General features: G+C 38.7%; 2 protein-coding genes across 5 annotated transcripts; one reads left to right on the top strand and one right to left on the bottom strand.

Moving 5' to 3' along the window:
* Positions 1-881: 881 nt before the first annotated feature.
* FBXW2 (F-box and WD repeat domain containing 2) lies at positions 882-9,163 on the bottom strand. Of its 2 annotated transcripts, XM_026049450.1 has the most exons (7): positions 9,110-9,163; positions 6,731-7,240; positions 5,134-5,328; positions 4,277-4,410; positions 3,514-3,600; positions 2,711-2,880; positions 882-1,796 (listed from the first exon to the last, which is right to left on the bottom strand). In XM_026049450.1, exons 2-7 carry the CDS (start codon positions 7,218-7,220, stop codon positions 1,508-1,510), a joined length of 1,365 nt encoding a protein of 454 aa, XP_025905235.1. In that variant the 5' UTR covers positions 7,221-7,240; positions 9,110-9,163; the 3' UTR covers positions 882-1,507. The 2 variants fall into 2 exon arrangements, with proteins under 2 accessions (XP_025905235.1, XP_025905234.1); XM_026049449.1 differs by lacking the exon at positions 9,110-9,163 and having other exon boundaries at positions 6,731-7,338.
* A 265-nt stretch (positions 9,164-9,428) lies between these two features.
* On the top strand, positions 9,429-16,177 carry SLC2A8 (solute carrier family 2 member 8). Of its 3 annotated transcripts, none has more exons than XM_026049423.1 (10): positions 9,429-9,538; positions 9,828-9,889; positions 10,607-10,813; positions 12,174-12,273; positions 12,410-12,621; positions 13,457-13,600; positions 13,821-13,929; positions 14,946-15,104; positions 15,663-15,808; positions 15,967-16,177. In XM_026049423.1, exons 3-10 carry the CDS (start codon positions 10,688-10,690, stop codon positions 16,102-16,104), a joined length of 1,134 nt encoding a protein of 377 aa, XP_025905208.1. In that variant the 5' UTR covers positions 9,429-9,538; positions 9,828-9,889; positions 10,607-10,687; the 3' UTR covers positions 16,105-16,177. The 3 variants fall into 3 exon arrangements, with proteins under 3 accessions (XP_025905208.1, XP_025905207.1, XP_025905206.1); XM_026049422.1 differs by having other exon boundaries at positions 9,771-9,889; XM_026049421.1 differs by having other exon boundaries at positions 9,730-9,889.

Genomic DNA, 16,177 nt, shown 5'->3' with positions numbered 1-16,177 from the left:
ATTGTCAAGTGCGGGACTTAGTATTTGCTTTCTTTCACGTTTATGAGGCTTCTGTCAGCCCATTTCTCCCATCTGTCCCTCAGAAAAGGATCCCTACTCTTTRATTTACTGATGGCTTTCCCTTCCCATAGTGCCTTGTCTCCCCGCTAGTTTCAGACTGTCCAGCAACTTGCTCAGTTGCATCACTAATAAAGATGTTGAAGAAAATTGGCTGCAGTTCTGTCTGTTCAAGGACACTATAGCTAGTTTCCAGATGGATAAGCTTTCACTGATCAACAACCTGAGCCTGGCAGTGCAGCCAATTTTCTACCTGTCTTACAGTCCATATATCTAATACAAATTTAATCAATTTGGTTATGCCTTTTTTTTTTCTTTTTTTTGGCATGTTCCTGTCTAAATTCCTATTCTTGTTATTTGTTTCTGCTTTCCAATCTACAGTTAACAACTACTTTAAGCACATCACTCTATTAACTGCATTATTTGCAAAATGTGAATGTCTGGTAGCCCCCCTTTAATACAAAAGATCAAGTCTTGCTGTAGGGATTGAACATCAGCTTTCCTTTCATTATATTTCCACTTACTGGTAAATTAAGCTACATTCTCACACATGCTGTAGGAATCATGGGACTCTAAAACACTGATCAAAACAGTCTGAGCAAGATAAACTAGAGTACTCCATAGTGTCTCATGAGATGACCAACACATGGTCCAAACTGTTTCTTTAATATTGGTGCCAATGAGCAGTTTTTGGAGAAGTACAGTAAGTTTATAGTGATGGTAATAAGTCTTTTTTGTCATAATTGCACCATTGGCAAATATGGTAAACAATGACAGATATCCTCTGAGGTTGGTTGCCAGGACCAACTTTATGAGATACCCAAAACGCTGGCTCATTCTAATGAAGAAAGCTTGCATCAGTGTACTACTGACTTCAGACAAGTTATTATTGTTGGCATCTGATCTTAGTTAAAGGATTAAACCAATTCTTCAATTTCATAGGCTAAGCATTGAAAGCTATTATAAGGAAAACAAAATGTCTTGAAGAGATTGATACTAGAGTGAAAGAGAGAGAGAGAGAGAGGGTGTTCTCGTTTAACAGCCACACACTGTAGCCAGTATTTTTTGTTACAGGTACAAAAGTCTATTGTTCTAAAATAGTAGCTTCACTTTCTGTTTCAAAAAGAAAAAAAAAAGGGCAAAAGTCAAGTCAAACATTACTTCATTTTAGATTTGATGGTGAATTTGAGAGGTTTAAACTTTACAAGCTATGTTTCAGAGCCCAAATAAGTATGCTTCAACATGAGTACAGACAAAATTTAGTGGTAAATACTGTTAGCATGCTGTGTTGCATTACATCGAAAACAACCCCAAATGCTCAAATAAAAGTGATTGTGCATTGCATGATGATACCATTAGGTGTCCAACTTTGGTTCATGCAAATTCTTATTTTGTGGACACACAGCTGATAGTCCATATATTCCCGAAGATTCTGCCATGTGTGATCTTTTCAGCCATGTTCTTTCCATAATACCAAATGGATACTGTGGTCTGGCATACTGGTGGCAAAAACCAAGCCTGTATCATTTTGGCCATTTAGTCCATTCAACCAAGACATTTCACCAGCCAAAAAGCTTGAACCTCTCTTAGACTTTCTATACTCTGGTAGAGGCCAGCGACTGAGCAGTTTTTCTGTCCTCAAGTCCATTATATACAAGTATCTGTTATCAAACAGTAGAGCAAATATCTCTCCAAAGCCCAGCAAGGACACATTTGAGAAGTCAGGAGGTTTGATAACCCTAGAAGATAAGACAATATTGTTAGAAAATCTTTCACTATGTAGCCATGAGCTTGTTTTACTATAAAGGATAAGTAAATGTTTTACATAAGGATAAGTAAATCCTTATGTATGTCTGTAGAGATTAAGTGTCTAAAGTTGTCAAGCCCAAAGGATTTAGAAAAAGCTTGATGCATTGTTTTTTTTCATATTACTTTAAGAATTGCATATTCTCCAGGACAGACTCTTTTAAATATAAGTAGAGGTTAAGGCAGGAAGAAGATTCTGCATAGCTGAAAGGAAGAGAATGAAGTCTGTTTCCAGACTTGAAACAGCAAATTGTCATAGTGATTGGCAGCCTCAGCCCTCTTGAAATTAAGAAGAATAACCTGTTATTATTCCTTAGATCGTTCTTTTAGAAGCTGGAGATGAAACAGGAATGTCCTCTGGTGATGATTACATAGCTCATTCAGGACTGACACTTAACGGAATGCTGTGTTACAACACTTAGCCGAGGCTAAACATTTTCATTTTAGGGGGAAATAACAGTATGTGTTAATTCCAGTACATCTTTGAGGGCTTTGTTGCCTTCCAAAGAAAACTCGAACAGTAATGAGAGAGAGTGAGTTTCCTACACTGATAGAGCATTTGATGATAGCATTACATGAAGTAAAGAACTAGAATTCAAAAACATACTGAGATCAAAGTTTGTTCTCAGCAGCACAGACTGCTGTATGTTCTTCCGAGCCTTATAGAATAAGAGGTAAAACTATGGAATTATTCTTAGTGAGAAAAAGCACTTGTTCTGCAGTAGATCACCTTACAGTAGGATGCTCTACACATATTCAGATACTGAAAGTAATACGGTCTATTTCTTACTTAAAGAAGAACTATAGAATAAGTTTACACACCTTAGTCTTAAACTGAAAGATTTACCTGAGAATATCATAGCTGGCAAAGTCCCACTGGTACAATCCTAGAGCTGAGCTGCAGACTATGTATTTACCATCAAAGTGCAGTCTGGGCTGCAAGGAGATGCTGCGATCTTCAGAAACAGATAATGTTTTTAAGCACTTGCAGTTTATTTCCCTTCCAATAGGCCAAATCTACAATTAAAGGACAGTTTAAGACTGTAAAATATTCTGATTTTAAACCATTGCATAAATAAAGCAAGGTTACAATCTCTTTATAAGCCAGTAAACATGCATGTGTTCTTTATAATTATTTTTCTACTTTAAGTAGGAATTCCTATTCCATAATATCCAGTCTCATGATACTGTTTCAATATGTATTGCTTGTAGCCTGAAAAAAAAAAAATCACAGTGAAAGCTGCGTGCCTGGTTGTTTTTAAAAAACGTCAAAAAAAAAAATACCCATCATCCAATTGGAGAGAGAAGAAAGATGCTTCAGATATGAAACAATTTTGTAACTAACATATCTGGAGCATCATTCAATTCAAAAGACTCTAGCAACAATATTTGTAGCAAATGTTTCACTTTGAAGTCAACACATTAGGCAAGCACTAAAAGCACTATTATTTTGCATTACCATTCCGCTAGACCTACCACTCAAAGCCCATCTAGATATTGAAAAGTTTGCTTCCAAAGAATTAACTGTTTTCTACACAACTTTACATGCATGGATTATGGAAGAAAATAAAGCCATATTTTATTTGTAAATTTCAGGGACGCATTCAGGTATTTGATTTCCCTGGGTACCTTAGTGTATGTTATACATACCTTGATTTCATACTTATCTGCACTTAGAAGAATATAATCCCCAGGACTGTGCATAAGAGATTTGACTTTGCACTTTTGCAAAACTACCTGTAATTGAAGGAATATATTTATATTTACACATATATATATATATATATATATTTTTTTTTTTTTTGATGCTGTAAACTACCCAGACTTTCATTTGCAATATCTATTTAACTGACCATCTGGATAGTATACTCTTGTATGAAAGCAATACAGATACTTTTAGCAACTGAAAAGAAAGCAGAATCTGCGTTTTTTCTGTTTCGACTAGTTTTAAACTTACTGTATCAATTAGCTATAGCATGTATACTTCCCCTCTAAAAATCTCCTTATCACCTACCACATTCTGAAACACTCAGATGGAAAATACTGTGTTCTGACTTGAAAACAATTCTCAAACTTAAGATTTTTGAAGATTTTATCAAAATAGTTATTCTATTTGATTTTTTTAAAGATTTTTTTAATTTTTTTGAATTCTACTTGATTTTCAAAATCACTTTCTCTCAGAACCAAGGAATTCATTCATCTGTGAATAAATCACTGATGTGTAGTATTATTCCAGCTGCTTTAGAATAGCAGTTATTTGCAGTATCTGTATTTCATGAGGTTCTCCAGATTCTACAGTTGGGTGCAGGATAACACCTGTTAGGAAACAGAACTACAAAAATACATGTGGCAAACTTCTTACAAGTGTTTTGTAAGATTTATTAAGAAAAAAAAAAAAAATCAATATTCCCACCTTAGTGACCCATTCTGTGTGTCCAGTAAGGGTATTCAGACATGTTCCTGTTGATAAAGCCCATACTTTCACTGTGAAGTCTGCAGAGCCACTGACCAGAATATCCAGTTCATCATTGTAATCCACACTAAAAACTACAAGCAAAGAGGATTCTAAATGAGGAATACCAGTCTCTATGCATGTGTGTTTCTGTGACACACTAATTAAGTCAAGTAGTCTCAAAATTCATACACCACAACAGCTGTGGGTATATGGGTATAAGAACAACAAGTAACTGCAAAATTACTGATTATTCTCCAAATTACAAGCTGATAAATCAGTCATTCCAGTTTGGCTGTAAAGCATAACTTAAATAAACTAGCTTATATTGCAAGAGTTCTAGTAAGTCAATTCGCACGAGATTAGTACATCTCCTTACTCTAAAGAGACTCACAGCTTAACTGAGGATATGTTGCAGTAGAGGGTGGAAAACTTCTTTATGATACATGTAAATATAGATTCCCAGGTCCTACCATGCTCTTCCCCGTAAATCCCTCCCCAGTTTGCAGACTTATAGGGAACTCAAATTGAGTTATTCCTTATAAGGAACTCCCTGTTACGTAGGATCTGCATCTTTTTGTCAGACTCCAAATTACAGAAATACCACATCATTGTAGAGTTCTATAGGTAAACACATATGATATCATGGAACTAAGCCTTAGTATTATTCAAGGGCAGAAAGATCTACATAAGTTTTGGCTCCTTTCTCCCAAAGGGTGATTTGGGACAAAAAAAAAAAAAAAAAAAAAGTAGACTGCAAAGAGTTAATTTAAATTATGATTTGTTTGATGGTATGAAAAGTGAAAAGGCTAACATACCTGCACCTGTGTGTCCTCTAAAATGCTGCATCTTGGCCCCAGAGCTCCATTCCCAACAGGCTACTGTGTTATCAAAAGATCCCGTGACAAGCTTTTGTTCATCAAACTTCACTGCAGCACAAGTATGCGTCTGGATACCATATATGCACTGACCTGTGCTTACATCCCACAGTTTTGCAGACAAGTCATCTGATCCTAGAATATGAAAAAAGAGTATAGTTGGAAACAAAGAGTAAATGATGTTTCCAATTTTATGCTGGTCTCCCTTTTGTATAGCATTTTCTCAATAAAATAGCTTTCAAGCTCCTTTAAGTCTCAACACCACACTGAAGCCCCCTTTTTTCAGCTCAGCCAAGCTGAGGAGTTTGGCTTCCCAACTCCCCATGTCCTTTTTGTACCTTCAGCTGATTCCAGCATTCTGTTTGCTTGACAGTATCTACTGAAACAGATGCATTGAAGTTTTATATGACAAATCCCTCTCAGGTTTGCAAAGCCCCTGATTATACTGCAAGCTTTTGTTTACTTCAGATAGGAAAGGAATTTCTCCAAATCTGCTTACAGAGAAAGAAAGACAGCAAGTGAATATCAGGCTCCTTCACTCCGCTGTCTGTGTTTCTCCCACAGAGTATGTTTTGTTTTGTTTTGCTTTGAAATGCATAACCCTAACTCAGTCTGCTTGCTTAGCAGAGCAGAATAAACTCGGGACACCTTCACCTGTTTTCTCCACAAGGCRCTTTCATAGTAAAAGAGCAAGCTGTTCTTCTGTAAGATTTGACAATGCCACCTCTTCAGTGTTTTAATTCCCTAGTGCCTAGGGAAGCAAAAGACTGGCTGAAGGCTAGTTCCTGGTTTCTCATAACCTTCGGAACGTAACAACAAATGTGGGAGTATTAGCCAGTACTCACAGCTTATCTACAGCACTGCTGTCTCAAGTGGCATAGTTAGGAATTCTTTGGAATATGCTCTGGAAGGAGTTCACTGTAACTTTGTTACTATTCTTTCTTACTTAAGGTTTCATGTTTGGTCTGGCTTTCTTTCAAAGGTCAAACTGTAATCTTGAAGTCTGAAGTCTTTAGGAAGGAAGTTGATTTCAGCATCATAATGTGTAATTCAGACTAGTAACAAGGTTAGATCTAATTTACAAGTCTACATATATGCATTTACATTACATTGAGAATTGAAAGAACTTGGAGATTGTATCACAGAAACTGTCACACTGCAAAGACAGATAGACCCTTTAATCTGAATAAGGTATCCTCTTAGAGGATAGCCAACATATCTGTACTTCTCAAATGGATTTACCATTCTGAAGCATTATATGCAGCACTGTCAAACTTTTTTTTAAAAAAAAGTAGAAAGCACTTACTACTACTTCAAGTGACCAGTGAGCTTACCAGTGTGCCAGGTGTTCCAAAAATCAAAACCAAATAAAACAAAAACAACAACAAAAAGTTATTTTGAATACCTTAATCTGAGTAAGCACCATGACAATAACTTGACTGATATGGAAAGTCAAATGGTCAGTAATCACATGTGGGGAAAAAAAAAAAAAGACAAACTAGGAAATTCAAGGCTCTACATTTTCTGAAGTTCCTACCTGTACACAGAAGTCCATCTTTATAGTAAAGTGCATATACTCTGGCACTGTGTCCAATCAAAGAGGATGTCTCAAAGGCTTCATGGTCCTTCAATTGCTTCATCCTTAATATAGCCTTTAGGTAAACCTTCTTCCAATGTAGAGGATCCTGAACAGAGTCATCTATTTGCCAGCCTAAATTCTTACATGCAGCTTGCCATACCTCTGTACAGGCACTTATAACCTTATTCCACTGCTTAGAGACGAGGCAACATGTGAGTAAGGTCTGAGGATCGAGCCATTTTAACAGATAAAAACTAAGTTCCAGCGGAAGCAGTTTGAGGAAGTCCCTCTTGAGGAGAATCTCTAGATTATTGGAGAGGTGCCTGAGCTGGACTGCTCCACTCAAGCTAATCAGGTGATCCAGAGTTTCATTTTTCTGCAAGTCCGTCAGAGAAAGAAATGTAATAGAAATGTTATCAAGCCATGCTTCAAAGTCCTTTTTCTCCATAAGGTTATGGAAAAATTTACCTGTGATACATCAAAATACTGTATTAGTTCTGTTCAGAAAACAAGGCAAGCATCACATCTTTAATTACTGCTAAATCAATATTCCAAACTGCATGTTAATACCTGGACAGAAATGGCCAAACATATCTTAAAATATTCAGTAGGTTAGTACTAAGCATTTGAAAATACTTCAAACCATCAGGTGGCCCATACTAGACTTAGATGTAATTTGTAATGAGTCAGTGCATGCTAGTGTTCACTATAGAACATCTTTCTTGTTCTAGGTTAACACTTTCAATTTCTAAATCCAATAAGGTCAAGATTGTTTCAAGTTTTAAACTTACGGCAAATAAACAGTATACCCTTGGATTATATTGATACAGAAGAAAACATAAGGTGATGAGAAGCTAACTGCTGACAGAACTTACTCTGTATTTTTGTCCCATACTCTTTTAAATACAAAGTAAATGCACTTTTGTTTAAAGAGGATTTCTCAAGAATGCGATGAAGTATTTGTTAGTCATCTATATGGCTATCGCAAAGATTTTAAATTGTGCTGGTGCAATGTCAGTTTTAATTTATTTTTAATTGTTTCCTATCTTTCTGGTTTATTTCCAGTGAACAGAATTAACTGTGAAATTGAAAACCTCAAAAACAACCTCTTTAATTACATGAGGTAGATACAATTTTACTACTTTGTGACATCTCAAGTTCCTACAGTAAGTTTTAATAAAGGATTAACAAGATAAATGTTACGTGAAGAGTTAAAAAGACATAATGCATGACTCTGGAAAAGCTAATTCCATTCATTAGACAACTAGCTGAATTCAATTCACAGAATCACAGAATGGCTGAAGTTGGAAGGGACCTCTAGAGACCATCTAGTCCAACCCCCTGCTGTCCGTGCAGGGACATGCAGAGCATGTGGCACAGGGTGGCATCCCAGGTTTTGAAGACCTCCAGAGGAGACTCCACAACTTCACTGGGCAGCCTGTTCCCTGTCACCCTCACGGTGATGAAGTTCTTCCTGACATGGAGATGGAATTTCCCTTGTTTCAAATTGTCCCCATTGTCCCTTGTCCTGTCACTGGCCACCGCTGAAAAGAGTTTGGCCCCCTCGTACCTACATTCACCCTTCAGGTACTTATACATATCGATCAGATCCCTCTCCAGACTAAACACGCCCATCTTGATCAGTCTTTTCTCATACGACAGACGCTCCAGTCTGTCCTTAATCATCTTTGTTACTGTGTTGGACCCTCTTGAGAAGCCCCACGTCCCTCTTGTACTGGGGAGCCCAGAACTGCACCCAGTACTCCAGGTGCAGCCCTCACCGGAGTTGAGTAAAGGAGGAGGAAACATAGAAGCTCCTACACCCAAATCTTTGAAGAATGTGAGTGGGAGTCAATAACATGTTTATTTCTATGCATTTTATCTTCACAGAATAAGATTCTAAAATACACATCTTAAAAATATGAATTTATAACACATGAAAGTTCATTTTTCACTGTGAATGGCTGAACGACACAGGGTATAAAGTGCATAGGAACAGCTACTCCTGTCCAATCGTGCATTTGTACGGAAACTTTTCCCAATAGCTCTTACCAGCTTTCCTCAGCACGCCTGACCAAGGCCGTTTTTGTTGTTCCAGCAGGCCTATATTCCCTTAGGACCAAACAAAAAAAATCCTAACAGCTTCCCTATTAATATAAGCTCGGCAAGCTCTGAGGCAATTGCTGCACTCGAGGACGGGCGTTAGTGGGGAAGCCAGCGGCTGTAACCTGCCGTTCCCGGGACCGCGCGCCCCCGCCCGCCAGCACGTAGGCTGCGCCACCCCCGTTCGTTCCAGTCCCACGGGTCGCGCCGGGCGGGCTGGGCCGCTGCGCTCACCTCAGGTAGCGGCCGGCCGCGGCGTGACCCTGAGCAGGCGGCTCGCGCGGCTCCCCGGGGCCCGGCAGGGGCCGGGGCGCCCCCGCGGCCATGGCCCCACAGCAGAAGGACAGACTCCCGCCACTTCCGTACTCCTCGCCGCGGCCCCGCGAGCGGCGGCAGCTGCGGTGCGGGGGGCAGAGCGCTACTCGCCCGCGCGCGGCCGCGCTGAACCGGCCGGCACCGGAGGAACTGCGCTCCCCAGCTGCGGCCCCGCAGTAGCGCAGCAGCTTCCGGCGCTCGCCCTGCACGTCATCATTCTCCGCGAACACACGAGAGTTGCTTCCGTCCGCGCGGAGCGCCGCCGCAGCCCGGCTCGTGACGGGCCATGGCGGCGGCAGAGGAGTCGCGGAGGCTGCTGCGCCGTCCCCCGTCGGACGCGTACTCGAGGTGAGCGCTGGCGTCGCGCGAGCTGCGCTGGAGCTCGGCGGCGGTGGGTAGCGGAGGACGGCGGGCGAGTTCGGGCGGGCCCTGCCCGGGCACTGCTGGGCTCCGCGCGAAGCTCCCGGGGTGGCACGGGTGCATCATGCCGGGGGCGGCACGCGGGGCAGCGTCGTCCTTGTCGGCCTCTTCCGCCTCAGAGTGCAGAACGCGAAGCTCTATCTCGCCACCTTCGCTGCAGTCCTGGGACCTCTTAGCTTTGGCTTCGTGCTAGGCTATAGCTCGCCTGTTATTCCAGAGCTGAGCAAAATCAGCGATCCCCACCTAAGACTGGACAGCAATCAAGCGTCGTGGTTTGCGGTAAGGCTCTATAGGCTGTATTGTCACGACTTCAGTTGAAAGTGTAGGTCTGGAAAATACTATGGGGGGCCGGGAAGGAGGGACTGGATACATATTTATCTTTAGGAGGATGCAAAAATGTTAGTTACAAACCCAATACTGTCTGCTTTCACCCAAACTTGGTGATTGGTTTTATTTATTTATTTATTTATTTTTGAGTGATGTTAATCTGATGACGTTTAGCATATACTAAAAGTTGGCCTTATTCACTGAACTGCTTTGGTGCTAAAATGTCTGCTGACAATTCGCAACTTCATCAGCTGTAACTGTTAGGGGAACACAGAGAATAAATTTTCTCATAAATTAGGTGCAACCTATCTACATGGGAATATGTGCATTTTGGATGTAAGTTGAACTCCAGCTTAGTTTAAATGGTAGTTAGCTTCTCTGGAGCTTTGAAACATTTTGAATAGCTGTTTGAAGAGAAGGTACTGTAGACATATAAAAAAGACGTACAACTTTTTAAAAGTTTTGCTTTTTTGTATTTAATCTTAAAATCATTTGCTGTTTATCTGTAGTGAGGAGCAATTCTGAATTATATCTTGATGAAGAAGTTAATGTTAACTTCATTTTTTTTCAAAACACCTCTTTGTATTTGCATATTTTATGTAGAAGCTGCTGTTTACTTACCAAAATTTTTCAAGAAATTGGAGTCTGATACACACTTATTTTCTGAAGTCTGTAGTAACATTAGGAGCCGCTGCTGGAGGAATACTGGGAGGCTATCTTGTGGATCGAGTTGGGAGAAAACTGAGTCTCATGCTGTGCTCAATACCATATGTTTCTGGATATATAATTATTATTTCTGCTTGGAATATTTGGATGCTTTATTTTGGAAGAATACTGACCGGCTTAGCTAGTGGAATTACTTCACTTGTTGTTCCAGTAAGTAAGGCATTATTTCTGCTTAGTGTGTTTTGTTTTGTTTTTCAAGGTGGGGTGGGGAAGAGATGCTAGTTAGTTGGTTTGTTTTTGTAATTTCTTAGTGATTTGGATGAAGTAACTGGGCAACTTTAGTCAATACAGTTTATGGATTTAGGAGATGATTTTTTAAAAAACGTAGACTACTGTTATCTTATTCATTTTTTTTCTTGATTAAAAACAAAATTAAGTTTTGTGTCCCCTAGTGGCATTATTGTACGGCATATTCATCATAGTGATGTGACCTTTCATTTTTAATCCTTTCTGGTGGTCCAGCATTTCCAGATCCTGAAGTGGTATGAATGCTAAAAGTCAAAGAATAAGAAACACTGCATTTCTTTTTTTCTTTCTTTCTTTTTTTTTTTTTTTTTTAGTTTTATAATGTTTATACTGATAATCATGTATAGCTTATTGTTGAAAATACCTTTTTTTAGTCTGATGTGTTCATATGTGTACAGGAGGTCCGTCTGCTTTCTTTTTGATTCATGCAGCTGAGCTTTGGTTCCCTTATCTAAAGGATTTAATTAGCACCCAACAGGAAAAGATTTATGACTGCAGTGATGGGTGGCGGGGAGCATGCTATCACTATGTACCTTAGAAGAATTTTTGAACTAAGAGTTGCTTGCTTTCCATCTGAAAAGTTCCAACTTTGGGAAGAATTGTATGCCTGTGAGAGATTTTTTTTTTTTTTTTCTTTTATGCTTTTAACTAAACTGTGACTGTGCACTTGAGGTCAGTACCTAAAAACAGCCAAGCACTTTAAGCTTTTCCTAAATATTGGATGTATTTTTTTTATAATTGGATTTTTTTTTTTTTTTTTTKTWTWCTATATGGTAGGACAAGAGCTGTCAGTCAGTCTGGACCTTCATGGAAGATAAAATAATTTGTGCTCTTTGTGTTGAATTCAAAGTTCAAAACCTCCTTTGAAAAAGGATTTTATCTGTAGCTCAGGCTATATGTTTATGCAAAAACTGTTCCAAGCATCAGGTTTCTTTGTGACCATGTGTTTCTTGGTGAATATGGCCAACAGAATCCTTAATAATGCAAGATTATTTTCATTTCTGGGATACTGATACTGCAGTTTACCAAACATTATCAGCATTCTTGTGTTTCAGGACTTCCTTGCTTTCCAGAATGTTTCGTAATGGCAACATGAATTTCTGGAAGATACTTTTCTACTTACTCCACTTTATCAAGACTTTTTTTGAGGAGGGAAGTTACTGGAAAATGCAGCCATATTTTTTTCAGAAACAAATTATTTTTCAAGTCCTTGATCCATAGTTGGAGAGGAGTAATTATTAGGTATTTTCTCCCTGTATTTTAGGTGTATATTTCTGAAGTATCTCATCATAAAGTTCGTGGTATGCTTGGCTCTTGCATTCAACTGATGGTGGTGACGGGCATACTGGGAGCCTACATTGCAGGTATTTTAGTTAGGGCTGTAGGTTGCAGCAAAGAGCTTATGTAATAAGAGATACTTTCAGTTTCTTAGTGTATGTACTACTTTCTTTGTATATCAGATGCTTATAGTCCTCTCTCTCTTTCCCTTTTGTTGTCTAGGAATAGCACTAAAATGGCGCTGGCTGGCAGTATTGTGTTGTTTTCCATCCTGTATAATGCTTTTGTTCATGGTCTTTATGCCCGAAACACCAAGATTTCTGCTGAATCAGAATAAGCGTTCAGAAGCCATAGCTTCCTTGCAGTTTCTGAGGGGACCACATGTGGATCATGAATGGGAATGCAGACAAATTGAAGATAATGTTGAGGAGGAGGTGAGGAGAATCTGATTTACAGTAAGAAAAACATGTAGGGACACAGTATATAGAAGTTGCAGTTAAGGGTTTTACCATAGCTTAGTTTAATAGCCTCCTCTACAGTGGTTATTCAAACACCCTTCCTCAGCCAAAATGTATTTAAGAAGCAAATAAGATTGCAAGAATCTTCATCTCTGCTCCTCTCACTTCTGGCTGCCATAGGTACACATCAGTAGCAGTCAGGCTTATGATGTTAATTACCTGTGACAGCCATCTAGTTTTTCTACCATATTTAACAATTTTATAGATAGTTGAAGCTATTCAACACCTAACCCATTATTTCCTCTGTGTGTGTGTTGTACAGTTATATTTCCCTTTGCATCTCTGTAGTAGTATATTTTAGTCCTTTGTAGTGAGATATTATTTAACAGCCTCCTTAAGTAGGCATGTCTAATATGTAAACCATTCACATTAGTTTTTTTCTACAAAGATTTATTCCTTTGAATATGGATAAAGTGCCAGAGAAGTGAGAGAAATCTAATTTCTTATCCATGGAATTTTGAATTCACAATTTTTTTTATATACTTCCATATAGTCTGGCAGTACTGTGGGTCAGAACTTGAGATAAGGAAGAAAATTTATTTTTAAAAAGTCTTCAGGTATTTCAAATATACACTTACTATATCTTACTAATATCTGCAAACTTGTATCTTATTACCAAGGCATTTTGAGGAGACATTCAGCCTATAAAGAAACTTAAAATACTTTTGAACAGACTGGTATCTTCTGAGGATGTTTTCTTTCAGTTAAAGGATTGAGTTTTTCACTGAATTATTGCTTAATCTTTTAACAGGGATTCAGTATCTTAGAGTTCAAGAATCCCCCAATCTACAGACCACTTCTTATTGGTGTGGTACTGATGTTCTTCCAGCAAGTAACAGGCATTAATGCAGTTATGTTTTATGCAGAAACTATCTTTGAAGATGCATGTTTCAAGGTAATTTGAATGCATTTGCACCTCGGCAGGTTCTAATAGTATCTTGTTGTTGGCATTTTTTTTTTTCTTTGGTTGTTTTAGTTTTGTTTTGGTATCTCTCCTCCCTCCCCTTTGGGTTCTGTGGCATAGTTTGTCTCAGATTCAATAAATCAATGTATGTATAATGGCCAGTAGGTGATCCTCTTATCAGTCTGAACCTTTTCCCTACCTCTTATTTCAGGACGGCAGAATGGCTTCCGTTATTGTGGGTTCCATACAAGTATGTTTCACTGCGGTGGCTGCACTTGTCATAGATAAAACTGGACGAAAAGTACTGCTTTACATATCTGGTAAAGCATAATCCTATCTTAAGGGCTACACAAAATGAGAGTTTTAATCAGCATAAATGGTCAAATGGATGCACTTCATATTTTAAGAGTCCACATATAAATACCATGTTTTCTTGCATATTTTTGGGCCTTACCAATACCTGTTCGTCTTAACTAAACTGAAAGTAAATATACTTTTGTGTACTAATAATTTAAGCTTTTTCATGATATTTTTTTCTAGGGAGTCTGGAAACAAGTAGCTTGCCCAAAACACTTCCTAAGTTTGGATTAAGTGTTAGTATGTCAGGTCTGCAAAGGTGTCTCGGCTTCATTTCTGGTGCTACTGAATTTTGTACAAAAGAAATATCATTTTGCGTATAGTAACAAAAAGTTACTATACATAAATCTTGAGATGAAAAAGTATTAAAACTTAGGCATTTGCTCTGAAGTAACTACAGACTGAAACTGAGATTAAAAAGAGGAAGGAGATTGTCCTGCTTAGAGTAAGAACATTTTGAATAGTTAGGAGATTTATATACACATTGTAGGGGAGACCTCTTGGAACTAGTTTTTACTTTGAAGTAGCCGTGTTAATTCTTATTACTGTGATTATCTTTGCATTTAGTAAAGACTTATTGTCATAATAATCTTCGTTAATCCGTATCTGCTGCTACTTTCATGGAACATTGTGCTCTGTAGTAACAGAATATATTTTTTTAACTTAGCAGGTAAACTTGCTAGAGAAAATGAATTGATACAGTTGTGATGCGTAGTCTGTTCAGTAGTAATGACTGTTGTCAAGACTATATTGTGTGTGACATTGTTTGGAATAATCATATTCTGGGAGCTTTCAGTTTTATCAAGACCAGTGATTAAGCCAGTGTTTGTTCCTGAGAAAAATTGTCATGAATGTAAGAAACATTTTGCCAGGGCCAGCAAACCTTGTCTTTGTTTGCTCAACTGTATTCTCTCTCTCTCTCTCTAAAGGTTACCCAACAGGCAGTCAATGACAACTTGGTTATCGTATGCTTTTTCAGGGTTCATCATGGCTCTCAGTACTGCACTGTTTGGGCTTTACTTTAAAATGGTCCTTCCAACACCAAGCAACTCATCACATCCTGACCTACTCTTCACCCCAGGAACAGAAAGCAGCCTACCCTGGCTTGCTGTAGTGAGCCTAGGGCTCTTTGTTGCTGGTAAGTGGGAGATGCTTATAAGTAGAGATGGCACAAAACAGACTTTCTGGTCAAAGTAAAAGTTTGTCACGTTAGAGGTGAGTTTTGTCTTCATCAGAGCTTTGTAGCGTATATTGTGAAGTTGTGCTGACCTTTAAAAGCTTGGTGGTAGAGCTAGAGATTAAGCAGTCAAGCTAGTGTCCTAGGAAGTCAATTTATACCTCCTTGTGCTCAGATTGAATTGCTTTACAGATATTAATCAGTCTATGGAAGCATCTGTGCCATGCTGAGCTCTGAGATAGTATAAGGCAGCTGCAGATAGACACGAGATTAATTTTTAAGTCTATGACTTTAGAGACTTCTTAGCAAGAAGTTTGGCTTAAGAACACCTTTATAAATAATCTGATATGAAGTGCATCAGCATTTACAGTGCTGCCTTTAAATAACCTCCTATAGATACATGGGGCGCCTAGAATTATGGTGAAAAAACATACGCTTTACTTGACTAACATGGGTGTCATTCAGTCTTTGCTTTGTAATACTTAACTGGCATTTATTCTCTTTTGTCTGTAATTGTAGGTTTTGCCCTGGGCTGGGGTCCAATTCCATGGCTGGTGATGTCTGAAATTTTTCCGCTTAAAGCCAAAGGCGTTTCCAGTGGTGCTTGTGTGTTAACAAACTGGGTTATGGCCTTCTTTGTAACCAAGGAATTTCATGACCTTATAGTAAGTATCATAAACCACCCTCAGGGGTTCCTATTCAGGGAGAGATATTAAAGATGCTCCTGAGAGAACCTTGGACCACAGTCTTCTCTAGCAATACAGAACTGCAGACTGCACTACTGATTATAATATTTATTTTTCCCCTCTCTTCCCTCCTCTAGACTTTAATAACAGCCTATGGCACATTCTGGCTCTTCTCTGCTTTCTGTTGCATGAGTGTAATTTTCACAGCCTTTTATGTTCCTGAAACAAAAGGACGGACCCTGGAACAAATTGAAGCCTACTTCAGAAGGTCTTAAAMCTGAAGCTCTTAAATTGATATGAAACTTTCATATCATAAATTATGGCAGTATTGTTACACTAGCTGCAGCA

This window comes from Nothoprocta perdicaria, unplaced genomic scaffold (assembly GCF_003342845.1).
Source record: "Nothoprocta perdicaria isolate Ctin4 unplaced genomic scaffold, notPer1 scaffold_6, whole genome shotgun sequence".
In the NCBI taxonomy this organism is placed as follows: domain Eukaryota; kingdom Metazoa; phylum Chordata; class Aves; order Tinamiformes; family Tinamidae; genus Nothoprocta; species Nothoprocta perdicaria.
This window is presented reverse-complemented; position numbering and strand designations above follow the sequence as displayed.